A 27,358-nucleotide genomic window follows, 5' to 3' on the forward strand; every position below is an offset into this window, starting at 1 on the left:
AAAAAAAAAAAAGAAGAAAAGTACATTGTTTATTTTTCTTAAAATTACTTTTTGAAAATGTACCCCTTTATTATGTGAGGAAAAATCACTTAGACAAAATAAAAGGTTATCTTTAGGTTCTGTTTTGTATATTATTCTTGCTGTTGCTTCTTTTGGAAACATTTAAATTATTCCACTTATTTTAAAGGAGAGTAAATGAAATATAACAGTGTAGTTTTTATTAATCTTTAATGTCTAACGTTAGGATCACATTTATAGAAGCATCATCTTACCATTCATTATTTTAAAGAATAAATCACCTGTGATTGTAGATGTTATAGTCCATTTAGTACTCTTTTATAAAGGAAGCCCCATTAGATGCTTTCTTTTTTTTGAGACGGAGTCTTTCTTTGTCTCCCAGACTGTAGTGCAGTGGTACAATCTTGGCTCACTGCAACCTCTGCCTCCCAGGTTCAAGCGATTCTCCTGCCTCAGCATCCGAAGTACTGGGACTACAGGCATGCGCCACCACACACAGCTAACTTTTGTATTTTTAGTAGAGACGGGGTTTCGCCATGTTGGCCAGGCTGGTCTCGAACTCCTGATCTCAGGTGATCTGCACTCCTCGGCCTCCCAAAGTGCTGGGATTACAAGTGTGAGCCACCACACCCAGCCTCAAATGCTTTCTAAATGTTTGACTTCTTTTTCTCATTTCTTTCTAATCTCTTAGTATCTTAAGTTTTATCTTTTTCTCACTATATCAAATTACTCTCCCAAAGATCCCATTTAAAACAAGAATAGAAGGGGTTATCTGTGTATGTTTGGAAGATAATTATTTTCTTTCCTATTTTTAAAAGAATTTCTTTTCTGCATTTGAGTTTGATAGCATGATCAAAGCTGTCATCATTACCATTTTGTAAGTTAATAAGTTTATATTTCCTCAGCTTGACATGTCATTTCTCTGATTTAGGTAGAACCATAGGAGATCTATTTCCAAGCTTAGACAAAATTCGAAGCTCTCCTTAAAGTTTTATTCTCAAAATTATTGACAGTGATTACCCTATAGTGGTTATACAGTGAAGAAGCATGTGGGCCTTATTTTAAAATAGTCATTTATTTATTCTATCCATGATGAATCATAAAACAAAAATGAAGGAAATTGTCAGAATATATTTCCAGCAGCATTAGTCATAACAGTTTTAGAGTCACAAAAGGCAAAGTTCTTTTTAAAGTATAAATTCTTATACTAGGAAGTTAGTAAAAATTATTTACACTTACTAACTAGTGATAATTTTGCCACTTGTTTGTGAATGAGCGTATTTTATTTTCCAGCTTTAACATACACACAGGGGACAGATCAAAACAAATCTCATTCTGCTACCAGAAGGTGGATGGTCAGAAATCGGAAGTTGAGGGGAAAGTCCTTAGTAGTTTTATAAGTCAGTTCATATTCTCTATGGAATGACAGAAGATATAGATAAATAAATAGTTCTTCTTTATGTGACTAGAAAAATGAATCCCTCCTAAAGATGAACTTCTCCTTTGCCTGTTCTTAAAGGATTTGTGGTCATAAGGGGAGAGCTTGACCATTCCAATTATCAGTCCCAGCAAATATTGCCTCATTTACTTAAAAAGGTTTGCATATAAAAGTAAATGGCTTTGCTTTAGTTCATTTTTTCATGTTGGTTCTATTTGATACTGTGTAAAAACAATCGGAATTTTTCTCAGCATTGCTTATGAAAATCACAGTTTAAATAATTATTTCTTTTCTCAATGATTTATAGATGAAACCAGCTTGTATAAAAGCCCTTACTCGTATATTTAAAATATCTGATCAAGATAATGATGGTACTCTCAATGATGCTGAACTCAATTTCTTTCAGGTAATGGTCCTTTATTTCAGATATTTGCATATCTTTTTTTTTTTTTTTTGCTGAAAGCTATAAAATGTATTAGCTTAAACAACAAGAACAGTATGTTATAAACATAAGTTTCTTTCACATAGAACTATCACATCAACCTCTATATGCCTTTACTTAGGCTATAAAACTCTCTTATGCCCAGGAATTGAGGGGATTTGGTAGCTTCATTTTATGGTATAAAGTGGGTGTGTTAAGGATGACTTGGAGTCTGAACTCTGAATCATTTTGCTTTCTTAGTTTTGAATAACATAGCTACACAAATAGCCCTGTGTTTTAGATACAGGATGGAGGGAGTTGGAAATATTTCTTTCTAAGTATGACATGTTTTACTTTTGTTTTTTGAGATAGAGTCTCGCTCTGTCACCCAGGCTGGAGTGCAATGGTGTGATCTTGGCTCACTGCAGCCTCCACCTCCTGGGTTCAAGTGATTCTCCTGCCTCAGCCTCCCAGGTAGCTGGGACTACAGGCATGTGCCACCACACCCAGCTAATTTTTGTATTTTTAGTGAAGATGAGGTTTCACCATGTTGGCCAGGGTGGACTCGATCTCCTGACCTCATGATCCACCTGCCTCAGCCTCCCAAAGTGCTGGGATTACAGGTGTGAGCCACCGTGCCTGGCCCATGTTTTACTTAAATAATACAAAGTGGAGACTATTCCTAATGTAGAATATGTTTCTTTGGTTGCAGTTATTGGATTTAATGTTGCTTTGTAGATTACCATTTTATATTATTTGTGGTTTTAATGCTGGTTTGTTTTTAAATATATTTTTATGTTTTTTGCTAGAGGATTTGTTTCAACACTCCATTAGCTCCTCAAGCTCTGGAGGATGTCAAGAATGTAGTCAGAAAACATATAAGTGATGGTGTGGCTGACAGTGGGTTGACCCTGAAAGGTAGGTGAATGGTATTTTTCCCCCTTTTGAAACTTAATATTTTCAAAATTTGGCAGAAGGTGAAGGTCTTTATTGCATTATTTATACTTTAAGGAAATGTTAATATTTACTAGTATACCTAAAGTCTGATTTGGATATTTACGAGTTGGGAGGGACAGACCATTGTTGGGGATTATCATCTTTACTACCAGTATAAATTAGAGGTGGGGAAATTGGTTGGATCTCAAGGACACAGAGGTCCACCTGAGGGAAGGAGATATCTGGAACAAAAAAAAAGTGTCTTAAAATTCTTCCTACTCATAAACAGCCTTTAAATAGTCATTATTTTTAGGGAATTTTGTCTATGGGTCAAATTTACCAGTATAGAATGTTCCCTGGAGAATATATTATAGAGGCACAGTGAAGTTAATGAGATTGAAAACCAGAATTTTCCATGACAAAAATAAACTCAAAGATCTGTAGAACACTACTCTTGTATAACTTTGTGCATGTCACTATATTCCTTGAGATGTAATGTTGGCCATTTCCTCCTGTGCTGTCTCTTGCTAAGCTGGGTGTATATGTGAAACAACTCTGAAATCAGCTGTTTCATTGAGATACTTGTGAATTTTGTTTTGTTTTGAGCTTTACAATGCAAAGCTAGCATCCATATGTTCATGAATCTAGTTCTTGCCATTATGTTACATGCTTTTCTCCTATGTGACTCTGTATCCTTTATTTACTAATTTACTTTATTTCAGGTTTTCTCTTTTTACACACACTTTTTATCCAGAGAGGGAGACACGAAACTACTTGGACTGTGCTTCGACGATTTGGTTATGATGATGATCTGGATTTGACACCTGAATATTTGTTCCCCCTGTATGTACCTTTGGTTTTGTTTTGTTTTGTTTTTTAAATTTTTTATTGAGACAGGATCTCACTATGTTGCCCAGGCTGGTTTTGAACTCCTGGGCTCAAGTGATCCTCCCACCTCGGCCTCCCAAATTGCTGTGATTACAGGCATTGAGCCATGCCTAGTCACCTTTGGTCTTGTAATTGATTTTACTTGCTAAATATTTTTAAGGTTGATTTAGCACACATGAGGAGGTGGGCTTTAAGCTAATCGGGAATATTTTAGAATTATAGCAGAGCTTTATAGTAGGATTTCTCAACCTCAGCACTATTGACATTTTGGACCAGACAATTTTTTGTTGTGGATGTCCTGTGCAGTATAGGATGTTTATCACATCTGTAGAAGTCAGTGATACCTCCAGTTGTGACAACCAGAACCATTGAGAAATTGCCAAATGTGCCCTCTGAAGTGAAATTATCCCCAGTTGAGAACCACTGATTCCCTCATGACTCAAACTTTTCCTCTTCTTGTGGAGACTACAAGTATCTTTTTTTGTTCGTTTTACTGAGGAAGGAAAAATAAGATGCTAGACAATAAACTTGTTTTGGGAGTCAAGAGATCTCAGAAATATGCTGGTTAACATTTTTCTTACGTTGTTCTTCTCCCTTAGTTTTATAGCCTGTTCTTCTTAGCTTAAGTTGAAGTCGGTATTTTCCTAAACAGCTTAAGTTGAAGTAGGTATTTTCCTAAACGACTGGTCTATTTGTGGTTCTTTTTCTTCTTCTTTCTTTCTTTTTTTTTTGAGACGGGAATTTTGCTCTGTCGCCCAGGTTGGAGTGCAGTGGCGCAAGCTCTGCCTCCCGGGTTCACGCCATTCTCCTGCCTCAGCCTCCTGAGTAGCTGGGACTATAGGCGCCCGCCACCACACCTGGTTAATTTTTGGTATTTTTAGAGAGGCAGGGTTTCACCGTGTTAGCCAGGATGGTCTCGATCTCTTGATCTCATGATCCACCTGCCTCGGCCTCCCAAAGTGCTGGGATTACAGATGTGAGCCACCGCACCCGGCCTTTTTTTTTTTTTTTTTTTAAAGAGACGTCTCATTTTGGCTAGCTCACTGCAACCTTGAGCTCCATGGCTCAAGCAATCCTCCCACCTGAGCCTTCCAAAGTGCTGGGATTACAGGTGTGAGCCACCGTGCCTGGCCCATGTTTTACTTAAATAATACAAAGTGGAGACTATTCCTAATGTAGAATATGTTTCTTTGGTTGCAGTTATTGGATTTAATGTTGCTTTGTAGATTACCATTTTATATTATTTGTGGTTTTAATGCTGGTTTGTTTTTAAATATATTTTTATGTTTTTTGCTAGAGGATTTGTTTCAACACTCCATTAGCTCCTCAAGCTCTGGAGGATGTCAAGAATGTAGTCAGAAAACATATAAGTGATGGTGTGGCTGACAGTGGGTTGACCCTGAAAGGTAGGTGAATGGTATTTTTCCCCCTTTTGAAACTTAATATTTTCAAAATTTGGCAGAAGGTGAAGGTCTTTATTGCATTATTTATACTTTAAGGAAATGTTAATATTTACTAGTATGCCTAAAGTCTGATTTGGATATTTACGAGTTGGGAGGGACAGACCATTGTTGGGGATTATCATCTTTACTACCAGTATAAATTAGAGGTGGGGAAATTGGTTGGATCTCAAGGACACAGAGGTCCACCTGAGGGAAGGAGATATCTGGAACAAAAAAAAAGTGTCTTAAAATTCTTCCTACTCATAAACAGCCTTTAAATAGTCATTATTTTTAGGGAATTTTGTCTATGGGTCAAATTTACCAGTATAGAATGTTCCCTGGAGAATATATTATAGAGGCACAGTGAAGTTAATGAGATTGAAAACCAGAATTTTCCATGACAAAAATAAACTCAAAGATCTGTAGAACACTACTCTTGTATAACTTTGTGCATGTCACTATATTCCTTGAGATGTAATGTTGGCCATTTCCTCCTGTGCTGTCTCTTGCTAAGCTGGGTGTATATGTGAAACAACTCTGAAATCAGCTGTTTCATTGAGATACTTGTGAATTTTGTTTTGTTTTGAGCTTTACAATGCAAAGCTAGCATCCATATGTTCATGAATCTAGTTCTTGCCATTATGTTACATGCTTTTCTCCTATGTGACTCTGTATCCTTTATTTACTAATTTACTTTATTTCAGGTTTTCTCTTTTTACACACACTTTTTATCCAGAGAGGGAGACACGAAACTACTTGGACTGTGCTTCGACGATTTGGTTATGATGATGATCTGGATTTGACACCTGAATATTTGTTCCCCCTGTATGTACCTTTGGTTTTGTTTTGTTTTGTTTTTTAAATTTTTTATTGAGACAGGATCTCACTATGTTGCCCAGGCTGGTTTTGAACTCCTGGGCTCAAGTGATCCTCCCACCTCGGCCTCCCAAATTGCTGTGATTACAGGCATTGAGCCATGCCTAGTCACCTTTGGTCTTGTAATTGATTTTACTTGCTAAATATTTTTAAGGTTGATTTAGCACACATGAGGAGGTGGGCTTTAAGCTAATCGGGAATATTTTAGAATTATAGCAGAGCTTTATAGTAGGATTTCTCAACCTCAGCACTATTGACATTTTGGACCAGACAATTTTTTGTTGTGGATGTCCTGTGCAGTATAGGATGTTTATCACATCTGTAGAAGTCAGTGATACCTCCAGTTGTGACAACCAGAACCATTGAGAAATTGCCAAATGTGCCCTCTGAAGTGAAATTATCCCCAGTTGAGAACCACTGATTCCCTCATGACTCAAACTTTTCCTCTTCTTGTGGAGACTACAAGTATCTTTTTTTGTTCGTTTTACTGAGGAAGGAAAAATAAGATGCTAGACAATAAACTTGTTTTGGGAGTCAAGAGATCTCAGAAATATGCTGGTTAACATTTTTCTTACGTTGTTCTTCTCCCTTAGTTTTATAGCCTGTTCTTCTTAGCTTAAGTTGAAGTCGGTATTTTCCTAAACAGCTTAAGTTGAAGTAGGTATTTTCCTAAACGACTGGTCTATTTGTGGTTCTTTTTCTTCTTCTTTCTTTCTTTTTTTTTTGAGACGGGAATTTTGCTCTGTCGCCCAGGTTGGAGTGCAGTGGCGCAAGCTCTGCCTCCCGGGTTCACGCCATTCTCCTGCCTCAGCCTCCTGAGTAGCTGGGACTATAGGCGCCCGCCACCACACCTGGTTAATTTTTGGTATTTTTAGAGAGGCAGGGTTTCACCGTGTTAGCCAGGATGGTCTCGATCTCTTGATCTCATGATCCACCTGCCTCGGCCTCCCAAAGTGCTGGGATTACAGATGTGAGCCACCGCACCCGGCCTTTTTTTTTTTTTTTTTTTTAAAGAGACGTCTCATTTTGGCTAGCTCACTGCAACCTTGAGCTCCATGGCTCAAGCAATCCTCCCACCTGAGCTTTCCGAATAGCTGGGACTATAGGTGTGCACCACAATGCCGTCCCCTCCCCTCCTTTTTTCTTTTCTTTTCTTTTCTTTCTTTTCTTTCTTTGTTTCACTATATTTCCTAGGCTGATCTTGGGGCCTCAAATGATATTCTTGCCTCAGCCTCCTAAGGTGCTGGGATTACAGGCCTGAGCCACCATGCCTGGCCCGTTATTTTCCTTTGATAATACTATGTTTAAGTTCTGTTTGTTTAAAAATAGACCCAGTGCCATCCCCAAACAAGAGACTGCCTTGTTGCAGGATCCCTCTTCTATATCCCAGGGAAGCAAGCTTTTCAGGGATGGTGACTTCCCAGGATCTGGCCTCAGAGTTTTCAGTCATTCTTCATTTTTTCATTGGCACATTACCTTCATGGTGCTCTGTTATTTTAGCATAGCACCTCCAGCTATCTATGTAATGGTTCAGAAAGACTGTTATTTTTTACTTCTCCATTTTTGAGGAAGCAAAGTTCTTTCTGATTAGATTCCTAGTCCATTAATCAGTTCTAAACTGAAACTTCCTTTGACTAAGTTACTAAATCTTGGCTCAAGTTAATTTCCTAGATTTTTCAATAAATATATACTGAATGAATGAATTTGTTATAGGACTCTCTCATAAGGTTTTCTTTTCCTGTGTCATTTATGTGAATAGATGAATCCTATGGGAGGTTGCTTATTGCTTTAAGTATGACAGTTGGGAAATTCCCTGTCTTATGGCATTGTAGCTTACACTAATCATCTCTTTCAGTTTTTTTTATCCTCTTTGCCTTTAATTTTCTGCAAAATAACTCCCTGGAGCTACTACATGAATCTCTCTATCCTTATGGAACCTTCTTCCTCTCTCCTTCACATTGCTGCTAGAATAGTGGATAAATAAATAAAAATTTGGCTCTGTTACTTCCCTTCAACCTGCTTTTCTGATACTTAAGAAAATGGGCCTGGTACAGTGGCTCATGCCTGTAATCCCAACACTTTGGGAGGCCAAGGTGGGTGGATTGTTTGAGCCCAGGAGTTCAAGCCAGCCTGGGCAACGGGGTGAGACCCCATCTCTACAAAAATACAAAAATTAGCCAGGCATGGTAGTGTGCGCCTGTGGTCCCAGCTACTCAAGAGGCTGAGATGGGCAGATTGATTGAGCCCAGGAGGTCGAGACTGCAGTGAGCTGTGATCGTGCCACTGTACTGTAGCCTGGGCAACAGTGAGACCCTGTCTGAATTTAAAAATGGGAAAGAAAGAAAATGTTGTTACTTTGGAATGAGCATTATTATGACTCTTCTGAAGAGTGGCAAAATCACTCCAGAGTTTCCTTGGGAAGTCTAAATGATTCCAAGTGAAGATATTCTTGTAAATGGTATTACCTCACAAAAGACTTGTTGCAATTTTATATTCATTTCTTAAATTTTAAAATTTGAGTAATGATTTATTTTACTCTTGAATTTTTTCAACAGGCTAAAAATACCTCCTGATTGCACTACTGAATTAAATCATCATGCATATTTGTTTCTCCAAAGCACCTTTGACAAGCATGATTTGGTAAGCCTTTAGCTGTAATTTTCCATAATATATAGCAAAATATTTTTCAGTGAATGATATAACTCTGTTCCCTGAGCTATGGGATGTGTATGTCACATAGCCAAAAACTGCTTAACCTCTCTAAGTAAAATTCACAAAAATACTTTCTGCTGTTTACCTTTGTTGTTTTCTCAAGATGAAAATGTCTAATTTCTAATAGACTCTCTTATCGGTTTTCTTATATACACGTGAGGAATTTTCTTGATAAAATGTAAAATTTCTTGTTACTTGTTAAGTAGTTTTAAAAAGCATAGCTTTACTAGATTGGGGGACTTTTGTGTTGGAAATTAGTATCTTAGCTATCTAAACATTATGTATCCTTGTGTTTCTTCAGGATAGAGACTGTGCTTTGTCACCTGATGAGCTTAAAGATTTATTTAAAGTTTTCCCTTACATACCTTGGGGGCCAGATGTGAATAATACAGTTTGTACCAATGAGAGAGGCTGGATAACCTACCAGGGATTCCTTTCCCAGTGGACGTGAGTATAGAGCTCACCTCTTTCCTCTAGAGTTGCAAATAGTTTAAAGTTATTATGTATTACATTTGTTACTTTGTAAGCTTGTAAGACCTTATGAAATGCTTCAATCATAATTGCCTCTAAGCAAGATTAGCTGCTAATATCTCTAAGATGAACTATAAATGTTCTATAAATTTATCAGGAAGGGACTGTTTTCTTTTGGATGATGTATTTTTAGTAGAGACAGGGTTTCACCATGTTGGCCAGGCTGGTCTCGAACTTCTGGCCTCAAGTGATCTGCCCGCTTCAGCCACCCAAAGTGCTGGCATTACAGGCATGAGCTACCACGCCTAGCCTTTAATGAACTCTTAGTAAGATTTTGTGAGGATTTGTCTACAACCTAGTTATAGCATGGTTGATATTATACCTAGGGTATTAAGGGAATCTTCTGGTCTTGCATAGTGACATAATTGCTTTAGCCTTAACTGACTCAACATTAGGATCTTTTCTTTTTTCAAATATGTGAGAAAGGCTAATTTCAGATTATTTTTGCACCTTTGTCACTTTTTTTTTTTTTTTTGAAACAGAATTTCGCTCTTGTTGCCCAGGCTGGAATGCAATGGTGTGATCTCAGCTCACTGCAACCTCAGCCTTCCAGATTCAAGCGATTCTCCTACCTCAGCGTCCCGAGTAGCTGGGATTACAGGCATGCGCCACCACACCTGGCTAATTGTGTATTTTTAGTAGAGATGGGATTTCTCCATGTTGGTCAGGCTGGTCTGGAACTCCTGACCTCAGGTGATCTACCTACTTCAGCCTCCCAAAGTGCTGGGATTACAGTCATGAGCCACTGTGCCTGGCCACCTTTGTCACTTTTTCATGTGTGTTTTATTAAGTCCTCAACTGGCTAATATTTGAAAATATATTAACTTTATATTAACTTGGAAAGTAGATCACGTAAAATATCCCCACTCTATCACGACTTTACCAGCCACTCACTGCTTATCTTTGTGGCCTTGGTGTTTCTGGGCAGATGGAGTAGAGAGAGGAATTTCCCGCCATCTTGCATTCTTCTCCCTTTTCTTCTCTGCTTTAAGAACGGCAGTGTAGGGCCAGGCAACGTGGCTCATACCTATAATCCTAGCACTTTGGGAGGCCAAGGCGGATGGATCACTTGAGATCAGGAGTTCGAGACCAGCCTAGGCAACGTGGCGAAACCCTGTCTCTACTAAAACATTTTTAAAAATTAAAAAATAAATTAGCCAGGCTTGGGGGCACATGCCTGTAGTCCCAGCTACTTGGGGGGCTGATGCAGGAAGATCACTTGCACCCAGGGGGTTGAGGCTACAGTGAGCTGTGTTTGTGCCATTGCACTCTAGCGTGGATGACAAAGTAAGACTCTGTCTTTCAAAAAAAAAAAAAAAAAGAATGGCAGTGTAGGAAAAACTATGGTTGGGCACATAGGAAATTAAAGTAGTCTAGACAAAAATTATCTAGGTGTGGTGCATAAAGTTTTTTAGCTATTGGATTTTTTTCCCATAAATATTCATTTAGGAATTTTCACATTTTAAATTCTTTTCTTTCATAGGCTCACAACTTATTTAGATGTACAGCGGTGCCTGGAGTATTTGGGCTATCTTGGCTATTCAATATTGACTGAGCAAGAGTCTCAAGCTTCAGCTATTACAGGTAAGTATCTAGATACTGTTCAGCTCATGATTAGAGATTTGCACTCCATTTTCAAACGTAACAAAGAGTAAGAATAAATTCATCTTCATTAGTCTTCCATCTACACTCGATTAGTTTTCCTTGTGATCTGATCATTTCTTTTGTGTTGAGGTGTTTGATTTTACTGTTTATGAAAAGAAAGGAAGAGTAGAGACTTAGCTTCAAGTCTACTCCCTGGGGTTACTCCACTGATGAAAATGAAGAAGAGCTACGGGCATTAAAGGATTTACCAGTTGATCTTGCATTTTAATTTTCTTTAAACATTAAAAATAATGCCTATTAACTGTTTTCTGTATTAATACAGCTTTCACAAATCTTGTAATGTAAGCCAGGCATTCTTGCCAAGGAATGTGCACCACTTAAAGTAAACCAAATGTATGGAAATAGCAAGTTAAGGAACTGATCATTTCAAGAGTTTCTTATATCCCTGTTGGTGGAAAATGTGCCATATCTTACGGGAAGCCCTAGCACAAGAAGACAGCCTTTCTTAAATTGACAGAGCAGGTACCCTTTAAAATACTTAACCAATTAGACAGTATTTAATTCAACACCAGAAAATAAGAAAATAGTCACTAGCCAGCCATGAGGTTCTTTCACTCAGCACATTGTTTACATCTTTCTGTATCAGTAAGTATACTTTATATATCTTAATGTTAATAATGTGTCACAATATGGATGTTCTGTAACTTATTTAACTATGCCATAATTATATATTTTTATCATTTTTGGTTTTTTTCTACTATCACTAGTATCTCTGGTGAGGTCTGTAGTTCAGTCTTCAGGTATAGCCTAAGGAGGTTGTTGGTTTTTTTGTTGTTGTTGTTTGAGACAGAGTCTCTCTCTGTCACCAGGCTGGAGTGCAGTGACGAGATCTTGGCTCACTGCAACCTCCGCCCCCTGGGTTCAAGCGATTCATTTGCCTCAGCCTCCCAAATAGCTGGGACTACAGGCATGTGCCACCATGCCCAGCTGATTTTTGTATTTTTAGTAGAGATGGGGTTTCACCATGTTGGCCAGGATGGTCTCAATCTCTTGACCTTGCGATCTGCCCACCCTGGCCTCCCACCGTTCTGGGATTACAGGTGTGAGCCATCGCGCCAGGCTCTAAGGAGGTCTCTTTACCTCAGGAAGGGTTACCTGCTGTCCTGATGATACAGCATTGTTTTCTGGCATGCCTCTTTTACAGTTTACATTTGAAAGGATGGCTAACCCCAAAGTGTGTGTCCCTTTTCCTTTTATGGATCCAGCTCCAAGAGAGTGCAGATTTGAAATAGCATCTTTTAGTTTATAATATGTGACAGTTTATCACAGAAAAAATTAGATGGAATATAATGTTGGCAATATTCTTAGTAATTTTCATTCATTTGTAGGATATTTTCCTTATGAAAATACACTATTTTATGATGAAATAAATGTTTGGTTACATGACATTCACATTCCAGTCAACTTTCAGAAATGCATTTTTCCACTAACTGGGGCCCTTCTGCATTCTATGTACTTCATTCACATACAGCTTGACTGTCGTACAATATGTTTGTTTATAGATCAACTACTTCATAAAAATGATAAGCAGCAATGCCCTATTTTGCAAAAGGTGGAATGGAGGCTCTTTGAATCTAAGTGGTATATATTTAGTGGGTTTTTATTATTATTATTATTTTTAGTAACAAGAGATAAAAAGATAGACCTGCAGAAAAAACAAACTCAAAGAAATGTGTTCAGATGTAATGTAATTGGAGTGAAAAACTGTGGGAAAAGTGGAGTTCTTCAGGCTCTTCTTGGAAGAAACTTAATGGTGAGAGTTCTTGTAAAATACAATTTTATCCAACAAATTTTTATATTTACAAGTTTATATGTTTTCGTAGCCACTGACATTTTTAGAAAATTAGTAGAACTCAATGGCCTATATTAGTCAAGTACAGTCTAAATGTAACAATAATCCTGTTGAACTGTCTTTATCTTTGTTTCATTGATATTAGCTCGTTCATTTGTCTTTTTTTAACCAGTGTTTAAATGGGCATTAAACGACTATAGATGTGAAAGCACCTAACACAGTTCTTGGCATGAAGGAAATGCACAGTAAATATTTTGAATTGAATATTGTTATCTAGTTCTTACTACTCCCTTGAGTAAGAAGAAGAAGACATATTTCTTTTCTTCTTCTTCTTTTTTTTTTTTTTGAGGCAAGGTGTTGTTCTGTTGGCTAGACTGGAGTTCAGTGACGTGATCATGGCTCACTGCAGCCTCAACCATCTGGGCTTAGGTGATCCTCCCAGCTCAGCCCCCAGAGCAGCTGGGACTACAGGCGTGAACCACCAGGCCCAGCTAATTTTTGTATTTTTAGTAGAGATGGGGTTTTGCCATGTTGCCCAGGGTGGTCTTGAACTCCTGAGCTCAAGTGATCCTCCCACCTTGGCCTCCCAAAGTGCTGAGATTACAGGCATGTGCCACCACACCCTGCCGACATATTTCTAGGTGGGTATTCATCTCGATCAGACCAAATTATAGTATAATGAAGATTGCCAGCAGGTGGCTCTAGAATATACTTGCAGTAATAGGGATAGTTTCCTTCCTTTTTAGCTACTGCTTGTACTTTATGCAGAACAAATACATCTTTTTATTTTAGGTCTTAAGAACTAAGAAACATAAAATCAGTATCTCCTTTATACTGATAAGTAGTACACAGTGTAGGGAAGAATGCCCTTTTATTTATAACACACTTGCACATATACACAGAGGTGTTTGTGTATTGTTGAAAACTAGTTACTGCAGATATTGAGATTTTCGGTGTTCTGTTTTCAGAGGCAGAAGAAAATTCGTGAAGATCATAAATCCTACTATGCGATTAACACTGTTTATGTATATGGACAAGAGAAATACTTGTTGGTAAGAAATTCTGTGGCACACAAAAATTTCTAATTATTGGGTACATTTTAAAATGGCTCTTTGAAAACAAATTGGCTTCAATTGAATGACTCTATATAGAACTTGTGTGTTTTTTTTATATATATTTCTTTAGAAAATTATAAAATTTTTTAATAATTTCTTTAGAGACACAGTCTTAACTATGTTGTCCTGGCTAGCTCTTGGGCTCAAGGGATCTCCCACCTCAGCCTCCCAAGGAGCTGGGACTACAGGCATGTGCCACCAAGCTTGATTTTATTTTTTTTCATCTGGTTTATTCATTAGAATTTTAAGTCTTTTGGCTGGGCACGGTGGCTCATGCCTGTAATCCCAGCACTTTGGGAGGCCAGGGCAGGTGGAGCACCTGAGGTCAGGAGTTCAAGACCAGCCTGACCAACATGGAAAAACCCCGTCTCTACTAAAAATACAAAATTAGCTGGGCATGGTGGCTCATGCCTGTAATCCCAGCTACTCGGGAGGCTGAGGCAGGAGAATCGCTTGAACCCGGGAGGCAGAGGTTGTGGTGAGCTGAGATAATGCCATTGCACTCCTGCCTGGGCAGCAAGAGCGAAACTCCATCTCCAGGGGGAAAAAAAAAGAATTTTAAGTCTTTTTATCTATGTGATAATTGCATAGGTATAGATATAAATAAAAATTCATCTATTGGTATGCTTAATTGCACATTAGCTATACCACAATAAGAAAGTGGAAAAAAACGGGCCAGGTGTGGTGGCTCACACTACCTAAGACTGGGTAATTTATAAGGAAAAGAGGTTTAGGCCAGGCGCAGTAGCTCATGCCTGTAATCCCGACACTTTGGGAGGCTGAGTCAGGTGGATCACCTGAGGTCAGGAGTTCGAGACCAGCCTGGCCAACATGGTGAAAGCTTGTCTCTACTAAAAATGCAAAAATTAGCTGGGCATGGTGGCACGTGCCTGTAATCCCAGGTACTTAGGAGGCTGAGGCAGGAGAATTGCGTGAACCTGGGAGGCGGAGGTTGCAGTGAGCCCAGGTTGCGCCACTGCGTTCCAGCCTGGGCGACAAAGTGAGACTCCACCTCAAAAACAAAAAAAAAAAAGGTGAAAAAAATGAACTCCCCTTTTACTTTCTTCTACTTCTATTTTTTTTTTTTTTTTACTTTAAGTTCTGGGATACTTGTGCAGGTTTGTTGCATAGGTCAACCCATCATCTAGGTTTTCAGACCCACATGCACTAGGTATTTGTCCTAATGCTCTCCCTTCCCTTGCCCCTCAGCCCCCGACAGGCCCCGGTGTGTGATGTGCCCCTCCCTGTATCCATGTATTCTCATTGTTCAACTCCTACTTATGAGTGAGAACATGCAGTGTTTGGTTTTCTGTTCCTGTGTTAGTTTGCTGAGAATGATGGCTTCCAACTTCATCCATGTCCCTGCAAAGGACATGAACTCCTTATTTATGGCTGCATACTTCTATTTTTTAAAAATTATTTCCTGTACTATTGACTAGAAATTAATATGAAAATCCTGCTAATGCTTGGTAGTTTACCTATAATCTGAATCAAGTTTATTTAGCAGGGAAGGGAATATTTAACAAATATGTTAGCCTTAAAAATGTATAGGCTACTCTAGGCACACTGCCTGTGGGTTAGCCCTGCTCTGCAAGTAGCAATAAAATCAAACAAACAATAAAAAAAGTACAAAAGAAGGGCTGAAAAGATACCATGAAATACAGTAGAAGGACGGTTATATGGGCCGGGTGTGGTGGCTCACACCTGTAATCCCAGCAAACTTTGGGAGGCCGAGGCGGGTGGATCACCCCAGCCTGACCAACATGGAGAAACCCTATCCCGGGCTGGTCTCAAACTCCTGGGCTCAAGCGGTTTGCCCACCTCAGTCTCCCAAAGTGCTGGGATTACAGGTGTGAGCCACAGTGCCCATCCCTGAATTTTACTCTTGTTGGAGATCATTATATCATAGATGGAATATTTAAGAAATTTTATAATAAACACCAAAGAGTGGCAGTGAAACAGAGCAAAATGACCTTACTGTAAAGAGTTATTTGCTTTTTGTTTTTGATTAGTGGGGGAGAAAAGGTGGTGTGGTAGAAAGAAAATAGATTTGAGAATCATATCTGAGTTCAAATTTTGATTTGATAACTTCCTAGATGTGTACCATGGGCAGCTGACTTAATCTTTCTAGCCCGTCTCCTTTTCTGTAGAATGTAAACAATGCATGTAGAGGGTCTGCTGCCACACATTAGTCACTCACTAATACTAGCTGCCATTGAATCTTTTTTTTTTTTTTTGAGACAGGGTTTCACTTCTGTCACCCAGGCTGGAGTGCAGTGGCATGATCTCGGCTCACTGTAACCTCTGCTTTCCAGGCTCAAGTGATTCTCCTGCCTTAGCCTCCCCAGTAGCTGGGACTACAGGCACATGTCAGTGTGCTTGGCTAAGCTTCCACAGAATCTTAATCACCATTTTTAGTCTACAGAAACAGAAGATACTTATTTATCTATACTTTCTACTTTTAAAAATGGCCCGAAAAGTTATGCTTAACCAGTACTTTTAAAGTTAGGAAGTCCAGGGGAGGAAGTAATAAGCTATCATGACTTAATATATCAATATTATGATACTTATATATTTCATTGTCTTTTTCTTTTACAAGTTGCATGATATCTCAGAATCGGAATTTCTAACTGAAGCTGAGATCATTTGTGATGTTGTGTGCCTGGTATATGATGTCAGCAATCCCAAATCCTTTGAATACTGTGCCAGGATTTTTAAGGTTTGTTGCTCCTACAGACTATGACTAAATGTAACTTCATATGGAGTTTTTATGGAATTGCAGTGTGGTGTTTCCTAATCACAAAAATGCAACAAAATCATGTGTGGAGCTTTTTAAAAATACATACATCTTTACCCTATCCCTAAAGGTTCTGGTTTTGTTCTAAAGTGCTAGAGTCTCAGACCTATATATTTCTAAAAGTTTTCTACATGTGATTCTGAGGTGCTTCTTGATTGAGAACTTTTGCATTAATGCAAGGTCTTCCTGGCTGTTAAAGTTACATATGTCTGCCTTCTCTCTGATGAAAAAAAAAAGAGTAATACGTATGGATTATATATTGCCAAATATACCAAGAATAACAGCCAGAGGAAAAGGATAAACCTGAAGCTTAGAAAGTCTATCAGTCACTTAGAGATTATGAAATAGCAAAAAACTGGAAATAATCAAGATGGCTGACAATGGACGATGATTTACTGAAGATAAAATAATGTAGTGGAATATTAGACAATATTTAAAAAATAAAAACAATAAATGGAAAATTAAAAATGGTTTTGAATTCTGAAGAATATGGAGGACACAGTATTACATTTTTAAGTGATTATGTCCAGCATGACTGCAACTGTACAAACACCATATGAATGCATGTGTTCAAGGACTAGAGGTGATATGAAAAAATGAAAGTAGTTTTTATAGAAGAATTTAGGTGGATTTCTTCATATTTCAAAATAATGTGTGTTTAATGTGTGTTTTTAATTACATATTTTTTTAAATTGTAATCTAAAGAATCAGTATAGGTCTGTTTTGTCATCCGCATTGGAAAAGTGGTCTGGGTCTTATTTATTATATGAAATTTACCTAGACCACTGCTAATCTTTGCCTTTTGGTTCATTTTTTCGCTTTGAAACTACTGTTGCTTTGCCTCTCTGGAGGAAATGTGTGGTTCACATTTAATTAAATAGTAATTTTTGAACTTATTATCAGATTGTGATTTCATTTTTTATTCCATAGCAACACTTTATGGACAGCAGAATACCTTGCTTAATCGTAGCTGCAAAGTCAGACCTGCATGAAGTTAAACAAGAATATAGTATTTCACCTACTGATTTCTGCAGGAAACACAAAATGCCTCCACCCCAAGCCTTCACTTGCAATACTGCTGATGCCCCCAGTAAGGATATCTTTGTTAAATTGACAACAATGGCCATGTATCCGTAAGTACTTGCTCTGTCTTCATTTTCATGTTGCATGGTTCATAACATTGCATGCCATTATTAGCCATGAAGGGAATATGTTTGTCACATAGGAATTGTTCAGCAACAGAAAGATACTTTGTAATGAGAAGGTACAAATGTGAGTAAATGCAAGTTTGGTTTGAATGCCTCAATAGAACAATATAAACAGTACTTCTGGCAATATTTGTATATTTTTGAGCAGGCTCTAACTATCTTAATAGGATAGTACAATAAAACACAACGCCCTACCCAGCATTAAAAAATAGTTTTAGTGGAATAAAATGGGGTTGGCATCATGTTGTTTTATGCTTATAAAGCATTTTCATATGAACAAAGTTTATTTTTACATTTTTCTGTTATTGACCTTCGGTATATGAAGTTTTCTAAAATCTTTTATTAATTTATGTTGAAATTATGGGTATGCTTGACTTCAGGATATGTCTTTTTTAAGTGCCATAAAGAGTAGTTGTAATTGGAATTTCTACTGTATAAATGTTTTACATTAAGTGTTATGAGCCACAAATTTCATGTACATTTATTATATATCTATACATGCATATGCACAAGCACATAACTGTGGTCATCTCCGTAGTTTACTAACTGCCTTAAAATTGCATGGTTCTTAATGGCATTTCCCTCAAGTAGTGTGTTTGTATAAATTCTGTTTTGTAACAAATTAGTTTTTCAGGCAGTGCGTTTCTCAGGACTTTATAGCTTATTCTACTTATTCTTATGTTAGTCTCTAAATTATTTTTCTTCTTATGAAAACTGTAATGTAAAATAGAGTAATAATCAAACATTGCTATAAACCAAGACTGACATTTTTCAAAAAGGTGTTGATTTGTACAGATTTTTAAAGTCAGAGTTAACTTTACTGCTATTTTATTACCTAATACTTTTTTTAGATGCAACAAACCCTTGAATTTCTATTTGTATTCGAAGACAAGTCATTCCTATTATTATAGAATAACCAAAACCTTATTTATGTTTTACCTTTGCTTTAAAACTCTCATGTATGTTATCTACAGAGAGGATCATTACAGAGACAGACTCTCCCGAGACATGGGCCACACTGATAGAATAGAGAATTTGAGAAAAATCTGGGTCTTTCTAAAAACTGCTTTGTAAGTTACTTTTTCTTTATGACTTCTGTGGGATTTTGTTGATATTTTCTTAGAGAATGACCAAATCTCCTTTCTTGCCATAATTAACATTTAGTAATTATGTAGAAACGCACTGCTTGGTCAGGCTTGCTGCCTAACTGTATATTACGTTGTCTTCCTTACTACATAAATGTACTTCTTTAATCCTGTAGTTACAGTAACTGCAACTGTGTTTTTACATCTGCATTTTTAAAACATTTTATTGTAATTCTGTGTGTGTGTGTGTGCGCGTGTGTGTGTGTGTGTTATATGATAAATGTACATACATGGACCACTTGTTTATACGGTTAATCCCAAACTACTTCTCATGAAGCATCTCCCTGTTGCTAAGCATACTTTGCATCTCTCCTTTTTGGTGGGTGGAGCCTTGTGTATGTTAAAGAATCAGATTTGATTTATAAAATAACAGATGGATTCCAGTATGACAGCTGGCAGTGACTTAGTAGCAGTGATTTGTTCATCATCACAAGTCAAAAAAAAAAAGAAAAAAAAATAATGAGAAAGGAATGTCTTGAGACTATACAGATTTTTTAAAAAATTAATTCTTGTTTTTCTTCATGTTGGGAATTAGGCATTATTGGAATGCTGCTAATCGCCACAACCATGCCACCGTGTGCTGTGGTCTCATCAGATCTCACAAGCTAAGCCAAGTCAGATTGGGCCAGTCCTTTGACTGAGAAGCCTATAAAAAAATGTTCAGGTGTTACAGGAATTGATGTCATTGATTCATCAGGTGGTGCTCTTCTGAGTGGGTTCTGAGCCAGTACCTCTTCATGGGTGGTGTGATGGCTTTGTATGAATGAGTGGCTCTGACCACTGAACAGTCATTGGAGACCCCCTACTTTGGTAGTTAGAGCTGAGGTGAAATGGGTTGTCCCCTGTGCCTGCACCAACTAGTACAACTCTACTCAACCAGAAAGGAGTCAAAAAGCCTCCCTAAATTTCATATCTAATTTCAATTGGATCCATTGTTGATTTTTACATCCTTACCCAGAGTTTCATACTGTCATATTTAGCTGCTGTGTTTGGATAGCAGATGAAATCAACCCTATATTTTATTTGAGTAGAAATTTATAAAGCACCTTGATTAGTTCCTTTGAGAGCCAGGGTGCTTGATGAAGTAAAGACGTTGTTGTTCACATCTTCTCAGGGTTGAATATACTTGTCTTTTGACTCATTTGTGTATTTATCATTCTTCTCCTTCCTGGTTTTCAGGCATGTGTGTATGCTGAGGGAGGAGGAGGAGGGAATGGTTATTTAAACGCTAGCAAACTTTGTCCTTTTGGTGGGTGCTTATGGCTTACTCAGTTTTTCTTTTTATTAATTTAGACAAGGGTGCCATCTATTGCTGTGCATATTTATTCCACAAAAATCCATGTAATAATAATTCCATCCCCCCTCCAAAAAAAGCAAAAGTGTCAGCTAATTTTCCCTAGATTTTCTACAGGGAGGGAGGAGGAAGCTATTACTGTTTATTATGTTTTTGGTAAATGTGGAATTCTGCACAACTTTAGCATGCCCCACACTGTCCTTTTCCTTTCTACAAAGAGTGTTGCTTATGCCTAAGTCTTTTTTTTTTTAAGTTGGCACGCCCTGACTTGTGCCATATTTGTAAGTAAGAACTCAACACCTGTCCTTCTGTGTGTTTTCGCAGCCATGCCCGGTTACGCTGTATGTGCACCTGCAACAGGTGTACATTTTGCATCTGTCAGAACTTCCTCAACTCAGACTTGCTGCAATCTGTAAAGAACAAAATCTTCACTGCAGTTCTTAACAGGTTCTTAACTTTATTTACTGGGTACCAGGCATTCTGTTAAAATACAAAAGAAAAAAGTGGATAACTATTTATTATACAGATACTCACTGCAAAGACAAGCTGACTGATGCCCAACTAACTTCCACTAAAATTCTCACTGTGATGACAATGTTTAGTTTTGGAAGCATCCTTAATAATGTTTTAAAATTAATAGGTATATTTAGAGGACTGTAAAATAAGATTTTGGATGATTTTTTTCATAAGGAAAATAAATTATCTTTCCTATTAAAAGATAATATGTATAGGGAAATTAAAATCTTTTGGCTGTGAGTTATGGAAATAATAGAAATAGATTAGAACTTTTGTAGTAAAGAAAAGACACATTGATCCTAAATGAAAGATATTATATTATACTGTACTCAGCTTACATTGAAATAATATATCTCATTAAAACCGTAGTAATGCGAACAGTATTTTGGGTTTGAAAAAATATTCTATTCTTGAAACCATTTATAATTATAATCTACTTTTACTTTTAAGCACCTGGAGTGTTTATTTGAAAGAACATGGTTTCTAGACATGAGGATAATAACCAGCTTTAAGAACTCAAAGGAATATGGAAAAGAGAAAAAGATCTGTAGTACTGGGTTTTTAGGTCTTTATAATTGAACCAAAAGCATGAAGTAATCCTATAAAGTAATACGCTTTTAAGAAAGAAAGAGAAAAAAAAAAAGGATGCGTATATTCCCTCAAAGCAATAATCTTGGAAGGTTGTATTCTTATTCTGATCATGCTACCTTTGTTCAAAACAGTTTTACATTTTTTGAGCATTTAAGAGCTGAATACTAATTTGTACCTGATGTCATATTTATATGCATTAGGTTTTTGAAATCATTTAAAAGTCATTGGGAGCTGGGCTGGATTAAGATGGATGATCAAGCTAAATATTCAGTTTTGGTTAGAAATGGGTCAGTTATTTGGCTCACCATTCGGACACTCACTGAGGGCTAGACTTTATATCAAATGACCATAGTTTGTATCCACCAGCAATATAGTGGATATGTCTGTGAAACAGTGAGTTTATTTCTTCTATGAGTCAGAAACTGATTTTGAAGGCATTCCAAGAGTTTCAGTGATGTTTCGAGCACTAGCAGCTCTGGAATAAGAATGCAACCATCTCAGGTGACTGCTTTGAAGGGATCACCACACTCATTTGGTGGCAAAGTTCTGCTTCTGTGCTTCAGCACCTTGTAAAGTAGTAACATAGACAGATTCTCTCATGATGACTGACAGAAAATGCAAGGCTAGTTCAAACCAAACAACACTCAGGTGCTCCAGTTTTGGGAATCGTTGAGCTGGAAGAGATTCTGGAATTCATCTGGCCTGACCTCCTGTTAGAATGCCTTCCTGCAAGCCTTCCTGAGAGAGTGCTGTTTATCTGCTGATGGCTTGCCTCATTGGAAAGCGTTTTTGCTTTTGCTTTTATTATTTTTTTTTAACTAAATGTTTTCCCTATAACTTTCTCTCTTTAGTTTTAGTTCTGCCCTTTAGAACAACATACGACTATTCTACTCCCTCTTCAACATAGCAATCCTTCAGGCATTTGAAGACGGCCATCATGTCTCCCCTAATTTTCTCTTCTCCAGGTAGAACATCCCCATTTCTTTCAGCCTTTTCTTAAATTAGATGGTTTAGTGAACTCATCATTCCTGGTTGTCTTCATCTGAAAGCCCCTTAGGTTTTCACAGTACCTCTTAAAAGGTGCCACCAAGAATAGAAAGCAGTGTTGCAGTTCTAGTGTGAGTAGTCCAGAACAGTGGACAGCTGTGTTTCACAATTAGGACGGCATCTGTCTAGGGCATGAATTAACTTTTTGGCAGTCCCATCCCACTGTTGACATATATTATCTTGGGGTTAATTAAAGTCAGATGTTTTTCATATGAAGAGACAGATGTCTCCTCCTTTCTAATTGTGTATTTGGCATTTTTTAGTTGATGCTTTAAATCTAAATGCAGATACATACATATCTCTATTAGATGTCATATTCTTCTTTTTGATCCATTTGTTCTAGTTCAATCATTTCGAACATTATTTCTGTCATTTGTCCCATTATATATCTCTCTAAGCATTGTGCTGTTTGCAAATTTGGTAGATATGTACTGTCTTTCAAGTTACTGATAAAAAAAAAAAAGATGTTGAATACCCAGAGGTTGGAAAGAGGGAGAGTACTAAACTGAGCAAGCCCTATAGTATAATGACAGGTTCAAAATTCTTGGGAAAGGATTTTTCAGTCAATGAAAAATATGCTATTATCCAGCCCACATTTTATCTTCCTATCTTATCAGATATTTCATGAAGGATTTTTCTAAAATCAGTATATAATTTCTTCCATATTCCTCTGATCTACCAATATCATAATTTTATCTAATTAGCAAGCAACATCTATTTGATATCTTATTTTGGTGGACTCACCTTGGCTCCCCATAATTGCTGATCACAAACCACCTATTTTTTTTTTTAACCTATTCTAGAAACTCTTGATTGTCCATAATTACAGATTGATTCATCGTCTGTGTCCCTGGTGACAATTTTATTCCTAGATTGGTTTAGTTAGCTTTCAAATAAAATTGGTTTAGTTAGCTTTCAAATGAAATAGGATAGATTGTGCATTAAATGAATACAATTGCACTTAGTAAATTATATAGTGACCCTCAAAGAGAAATCAGTAAGTTTTGGTCATACCTGTTTATAAACTGGTAGTAATTTAATGGTAGTGTCAGCACACATCCTGACATCTGGTAATCAAGAATGGAAAGAATGAAAACAACAAGTAGAGGATCCAGTGTACTTTTCAAACAGCTCCTTCCTTATCCCTGTTAGTATTTCAATTATTTAAGAGAAGTACAGTGGAATTTTAGGGGCTGCATACTGGAGTTTCTTCTACTTTATGAAAGGTAAGTAAGATAGGTAGGTGGGGGCCAAAAACTCAGTGCCCACAGGTCCTGGATGGATAATGTAAAAGAATGAAGGTGGCCAAGTATAAGAAACAAGGAGAGGTGGGGACTGTGACAGGCACTGTCTAAAAGAGGCAGCCACCACTCAGCTCTGGCCATTTGTTGTTGTACAGGTCTGGTGTTGCCAGATTTTCTGGTTTTACAAGAGACTGGAAATCAAGGTTTGGTGTGAAATTTCCTGATATTTAGAGATTAGCAATTAATTAACAAATTTTTAAAGTACTAATCAGAGCAAAGCATGCTTATGGTCCACCAGCTTGCAACCTCAGTCTTAAGGTATGGCCTAGTTGTGAAAATGGAGGCCCAGGAAAAGGACACCTACAGAATGAAAATGTCTCTGGTCCCATCACCACCACCACCATTTTACTCCTTTCCCATGAAAAATTGGAAAAAGTTATTGGGTGGTGGGATGAGAATGGAACCACTTTTCCCTGTTAACTTCTCAGGTTTTGGCAGCTGTTATTAGTTGGTCACTATTGGTTTCCTGTGTTAGACATATCCTAATGTTAAGCACAAAAAAGACTGATTAAGTAAAAGTCATTTAAAACTTTTTCACTGTAGTTTATTCATAGGGAGGGTTCTCACTTACCACTAGGTCCTAAGTCTTTGTTTTTAGATATCAGAACTACCATGCTTAGTGTTTGATTTAGAATTGTAAAAGAGCAGTTCTAAAAGGCTTGTCTTTGTTTGTTTGTTTGTTTGTTTGTTTTTTGAGATGGAGTCTCACTCTGCCACCCAGGCTGGAGTGCAGTGGCATGATCTCAGCTCACTGCAACCTCCACCTCCCAGGTTCAAGTGATTCTTGTGCCTCAGCCTCCTGAGTAGCTGGGAGCACAGGCATGTGCCACCTTGCCCGGCTAACTTTTGTATTTTTAGTTTCGCCGTGTTTCAAACTGGTCTCGAACTCCTGACCTCAGGTGATCTGCCCGCCTCAGGCTCCCAAAGTGCTGGGATTACAGGTGTGCGCCACCTCGCCCAGCCGTCATTTTTATTTAAGTAAAAAGTTTCATTGAATGTCTGCAAAGAATTAAATTAGTAGACAAGTATTGGTCTCAAATCAGCAATTGTTTTAGAGTGCTTGTAAAAATTTTGGTCACTGAAATACAAATTGCTACCAGATATGATACATGTTTGATTGAGGCCACATTCTCTTATTACCCTACTCTCTCCTAACCCCACCTTGATTTGGTTTATTCATTCAGAGTACTTAATTTAAGTACCTGCTTTGAATAGGAACCTGCTGTGAACTGGGGCAAAATTTGAAAATGAAGAAGATATGGAACCTGCTTTTACGCATCTTTCTAAATATTATGTCTCTAAGAAAAACATTTTTTAACTTTGCTTATATTTTCAGTGATGTTAGTCCTTCATGCTAAAAAGAAAAGTGCTATATAACCTGATAATGAATTTAGGCAGTTTCAAGAGGTTAATTTCTGCAAGTGTTTTTTCTTTTATGAGAAAAAAATTGTCTTTTTTCCTGAACTTATTTACTAACATTATATATTTTAAATATAGAAATAATAAAAAAAATTATTTCCAATTTAATTGAACGTATATTGACTTTGACATGTGAGAGTAGTATTAAACACACGTCTATCTCACATGTAATCTTTCTCTTGGTAATTATGATCTCACTCTTAGATCTGGATAGGTTTATGTTTTCCTTTAGACTAATTTATGAATAACTGGAACTATTTGAATTTAAATACATTTGGAGAATGAGTAACATGTGGTCAGATGATTTTAATCTTTGGGACTGCTTTCATTTCAAGTGGTATAAATTACATTACTGGAGAAAAAGATCTTTTGAGTATATTTTATATTTTAAATATCTTTTAAATTTGAAAGTGATTATATATAGATGAGCTTGATTGTTGGTTTGAACTACCCAGGATTTTTATTTATTAAGTATTTATTACTCTGACTTGAGAACACTCCTGCTTTGCATGAGAATGTTTCTAGATTGTAGTGTGTCGTGAACTTTAATTTGTCCTTTTTTTTAGATGTTTGTTTTCATTTGTTTGTTTGTGTCACTTAGTAATTTTTTAATACTCTCAATCTCCTTCCCAGCTAAGTTTTTGTGTATAATCCCATCACTTCCTCTAACCTGTTATTTAATCAAATATTGTTTATTTTACAGTTTGTTATTTGGGCGTGATTTCCTTTGTGCATATTTTGGTTTTAGGATTTCTTTCATTCTATTTTATTATTTGCATTAGCCATATACATTGTTGGTTCGTGCTACTTCTTAAGTTCAGTGGCAGCATTAGAGTTTGACAACCAAGCGCATAGTTCACACTGAGTATTTACAGAGGCCCAAAAGCGTGATGGACAGCATACCTATTGCATTTTTTACCCTATTTATAATGTATTTTTAGATTAAATATGTGTGTGACATTTAAGCCATTCATTAATGACTGACTTCATTCACCCATATTGCTTTAATAATCACCCAAGTTCTTCCTTTATGTAGCGTGAATTCATTACTTAATATAGGAGTCCTTTGTTGAAAAAAGGATTTTAATATTGTCAGACAAAAATGAACTGCTTTTTCATAGGATTGCCTTATGAAGAGGATAGGTTTCTAAAAATCTTAATGTTGTTAAATGTTGGAAATCTAAGAGTCCTTGGAATATTACGTTATAGTAAAATATTTTATCCAAGGAAATCCTGCGTTAGTTTCTTTTTTTTTTTTTTTTTTTTTTTTGAGACAGAGTCTCACTCTGTCGCCCAGGCTGGAGTGCAGTGGCTGGATCTCAGCTCACTGCAAGCTCCGCCTCCCGGGTTCACGCCATTCTCCTGCCTCAGCCTCCCGAGTAGCTGGGACTACAGGCGCCCGCCACCTTGCCCGGCTAGTTTTTTGTATTTTTTTTTAGTAGAGACGGGGTTTCACCGTGTTAGCCAGGATGGTCTCGATCTCCTGACCTCGTGATCCGCCCGTCTCGGCTCCCAAAGTGCTGGGATTACAGGCTTGAGCCACCGCGCCCGGCCCGTTAGTTTCTTATGAAACTTATTTATTCCCTTGTATGAAGGTCCTTATAAGATTGTTCGTGAATTTGTATACATAGTTATATATTTAAAGTTATACAAGAGTTTAATAGATTTCATTAAGTAAGCTGCTGCTGCTTATAATTTTTAAATTTTTTGTCATTTGGTTAATATTTTAAAGGACATGACAAGGTGAAGTTTGTCTTACGTGATCTTTAAGTATCACTAGTTAACATATAGATATTGGAGCATTTCCTTTGTATTCATGATCATCTGTAAATTCATATTCTTCTAATGCTTGGTGAAGCATTTCTTGACATTAGTACACACCCGTGTCCTTTCCCAAAGTGTGTTACTATTTAGGCATGCTCAGTTAACAGCTTGCTTATGGTTTGTGTTGAAGCTGCTAGACACTGTATATTGATTCCTTAACCTATTTATCCTATTAAATATTTATCCTAATAAATATCCTATTGAAATATTTTATGCCTATTGGCTCAGTTAGGAGAATTGTCCTTATTAAGATTATTATTAGCTATAGTGGCATTATTATTAAAAGTAGATATAGAAAATATGGCCAGGCACTGTGGCTCACGCCTGTAATCCCAGCACTTCGGGAGGCCAAGGAGGGCAGATCATGAGGTCAAGAGAT

At 37.2% G+C, this 27,358-nt stretch overlaps 1 protein-coding gene across 8 annotated transcripts in view; it reads left to right on the forward strand.

The window, feature by feature from the left end:
- The window catches only part of RHOT1 (ras homolog family member T1), an 88,790-nt gene that overhangs the window by 53,433 nt on the left and 7,999 nt on the right, over positions 1 to 27,358 (forward strand). For 3 of the 8 annotated variants that reach the window (XM_011992848.1, XM_011992845.1, XM_011992846.1), the window contains 10 exons: positions 1,764 to 1,862; positions 2,687 to 2,795; positions 3,536 to 3,656; positions 8,575 to 8,659; positions 9,033 to 9,178; positions 10,746 to 10,846; positions 12,550 to 12,680; positions 13,688 to 13,771; positions 16,434 to 16,553; positions 17,562 to 17,764. In XM_011992848.1, coding sequence (XP_011848238.1) covers positions 1,764 to 1,862; positions 2,687 to 2,795; positions 3,536 to 3,656; positions 8,575 to 8,659; positions 9,033 to 9,178; positions 10,746 to 10,846; positions 12,550 to 12,680; positions 13,688 to 13,771; positions 16,434 to 16,553; positions 17,562 to 17,764 — 1,199 coding nt within the window. Of the gene's footprint in view, positions 1 to 1,763; positions 1,863 to 2,686; positions 2,796 to 3,535; positions 3,657 to 8,574; positions 8,660 to 9,032; positions 9,179 to 10,745; positions 10,847 to 12,549; positions 12,681 to 13,687; positions 13,772 to 16,433; positions 16,554 to 17,561; positions 17,765 to 18,813; positions 18,910 to 20,602; positions 20,726 to 27,358 lie in introns of all 8 variants that reach the window. The other 5 variants (XR_001007429.1, XM_011992843.1, XM_011992847.1 and 2 more) reach the window with 3 other exon arrangements.

This window comes from Mandrillus leucophaeus, unplaced genomic scaffold (genome assembly GCF_000951045.1).
Source record: "Mandrillus leucophaeus isolate KB7577 unplaced genomic scaffold, Mleu.le_1.0 Scaffold419, whole genome shotgun sequence".
Classification (NCBI taxonomy): domain Eukaryota; kingdom Metazoa; phylum Chordata; class Mammalia; order Primates; family Cercopithecidae; genus Mandrillus; species Mandrillus leucophaeus.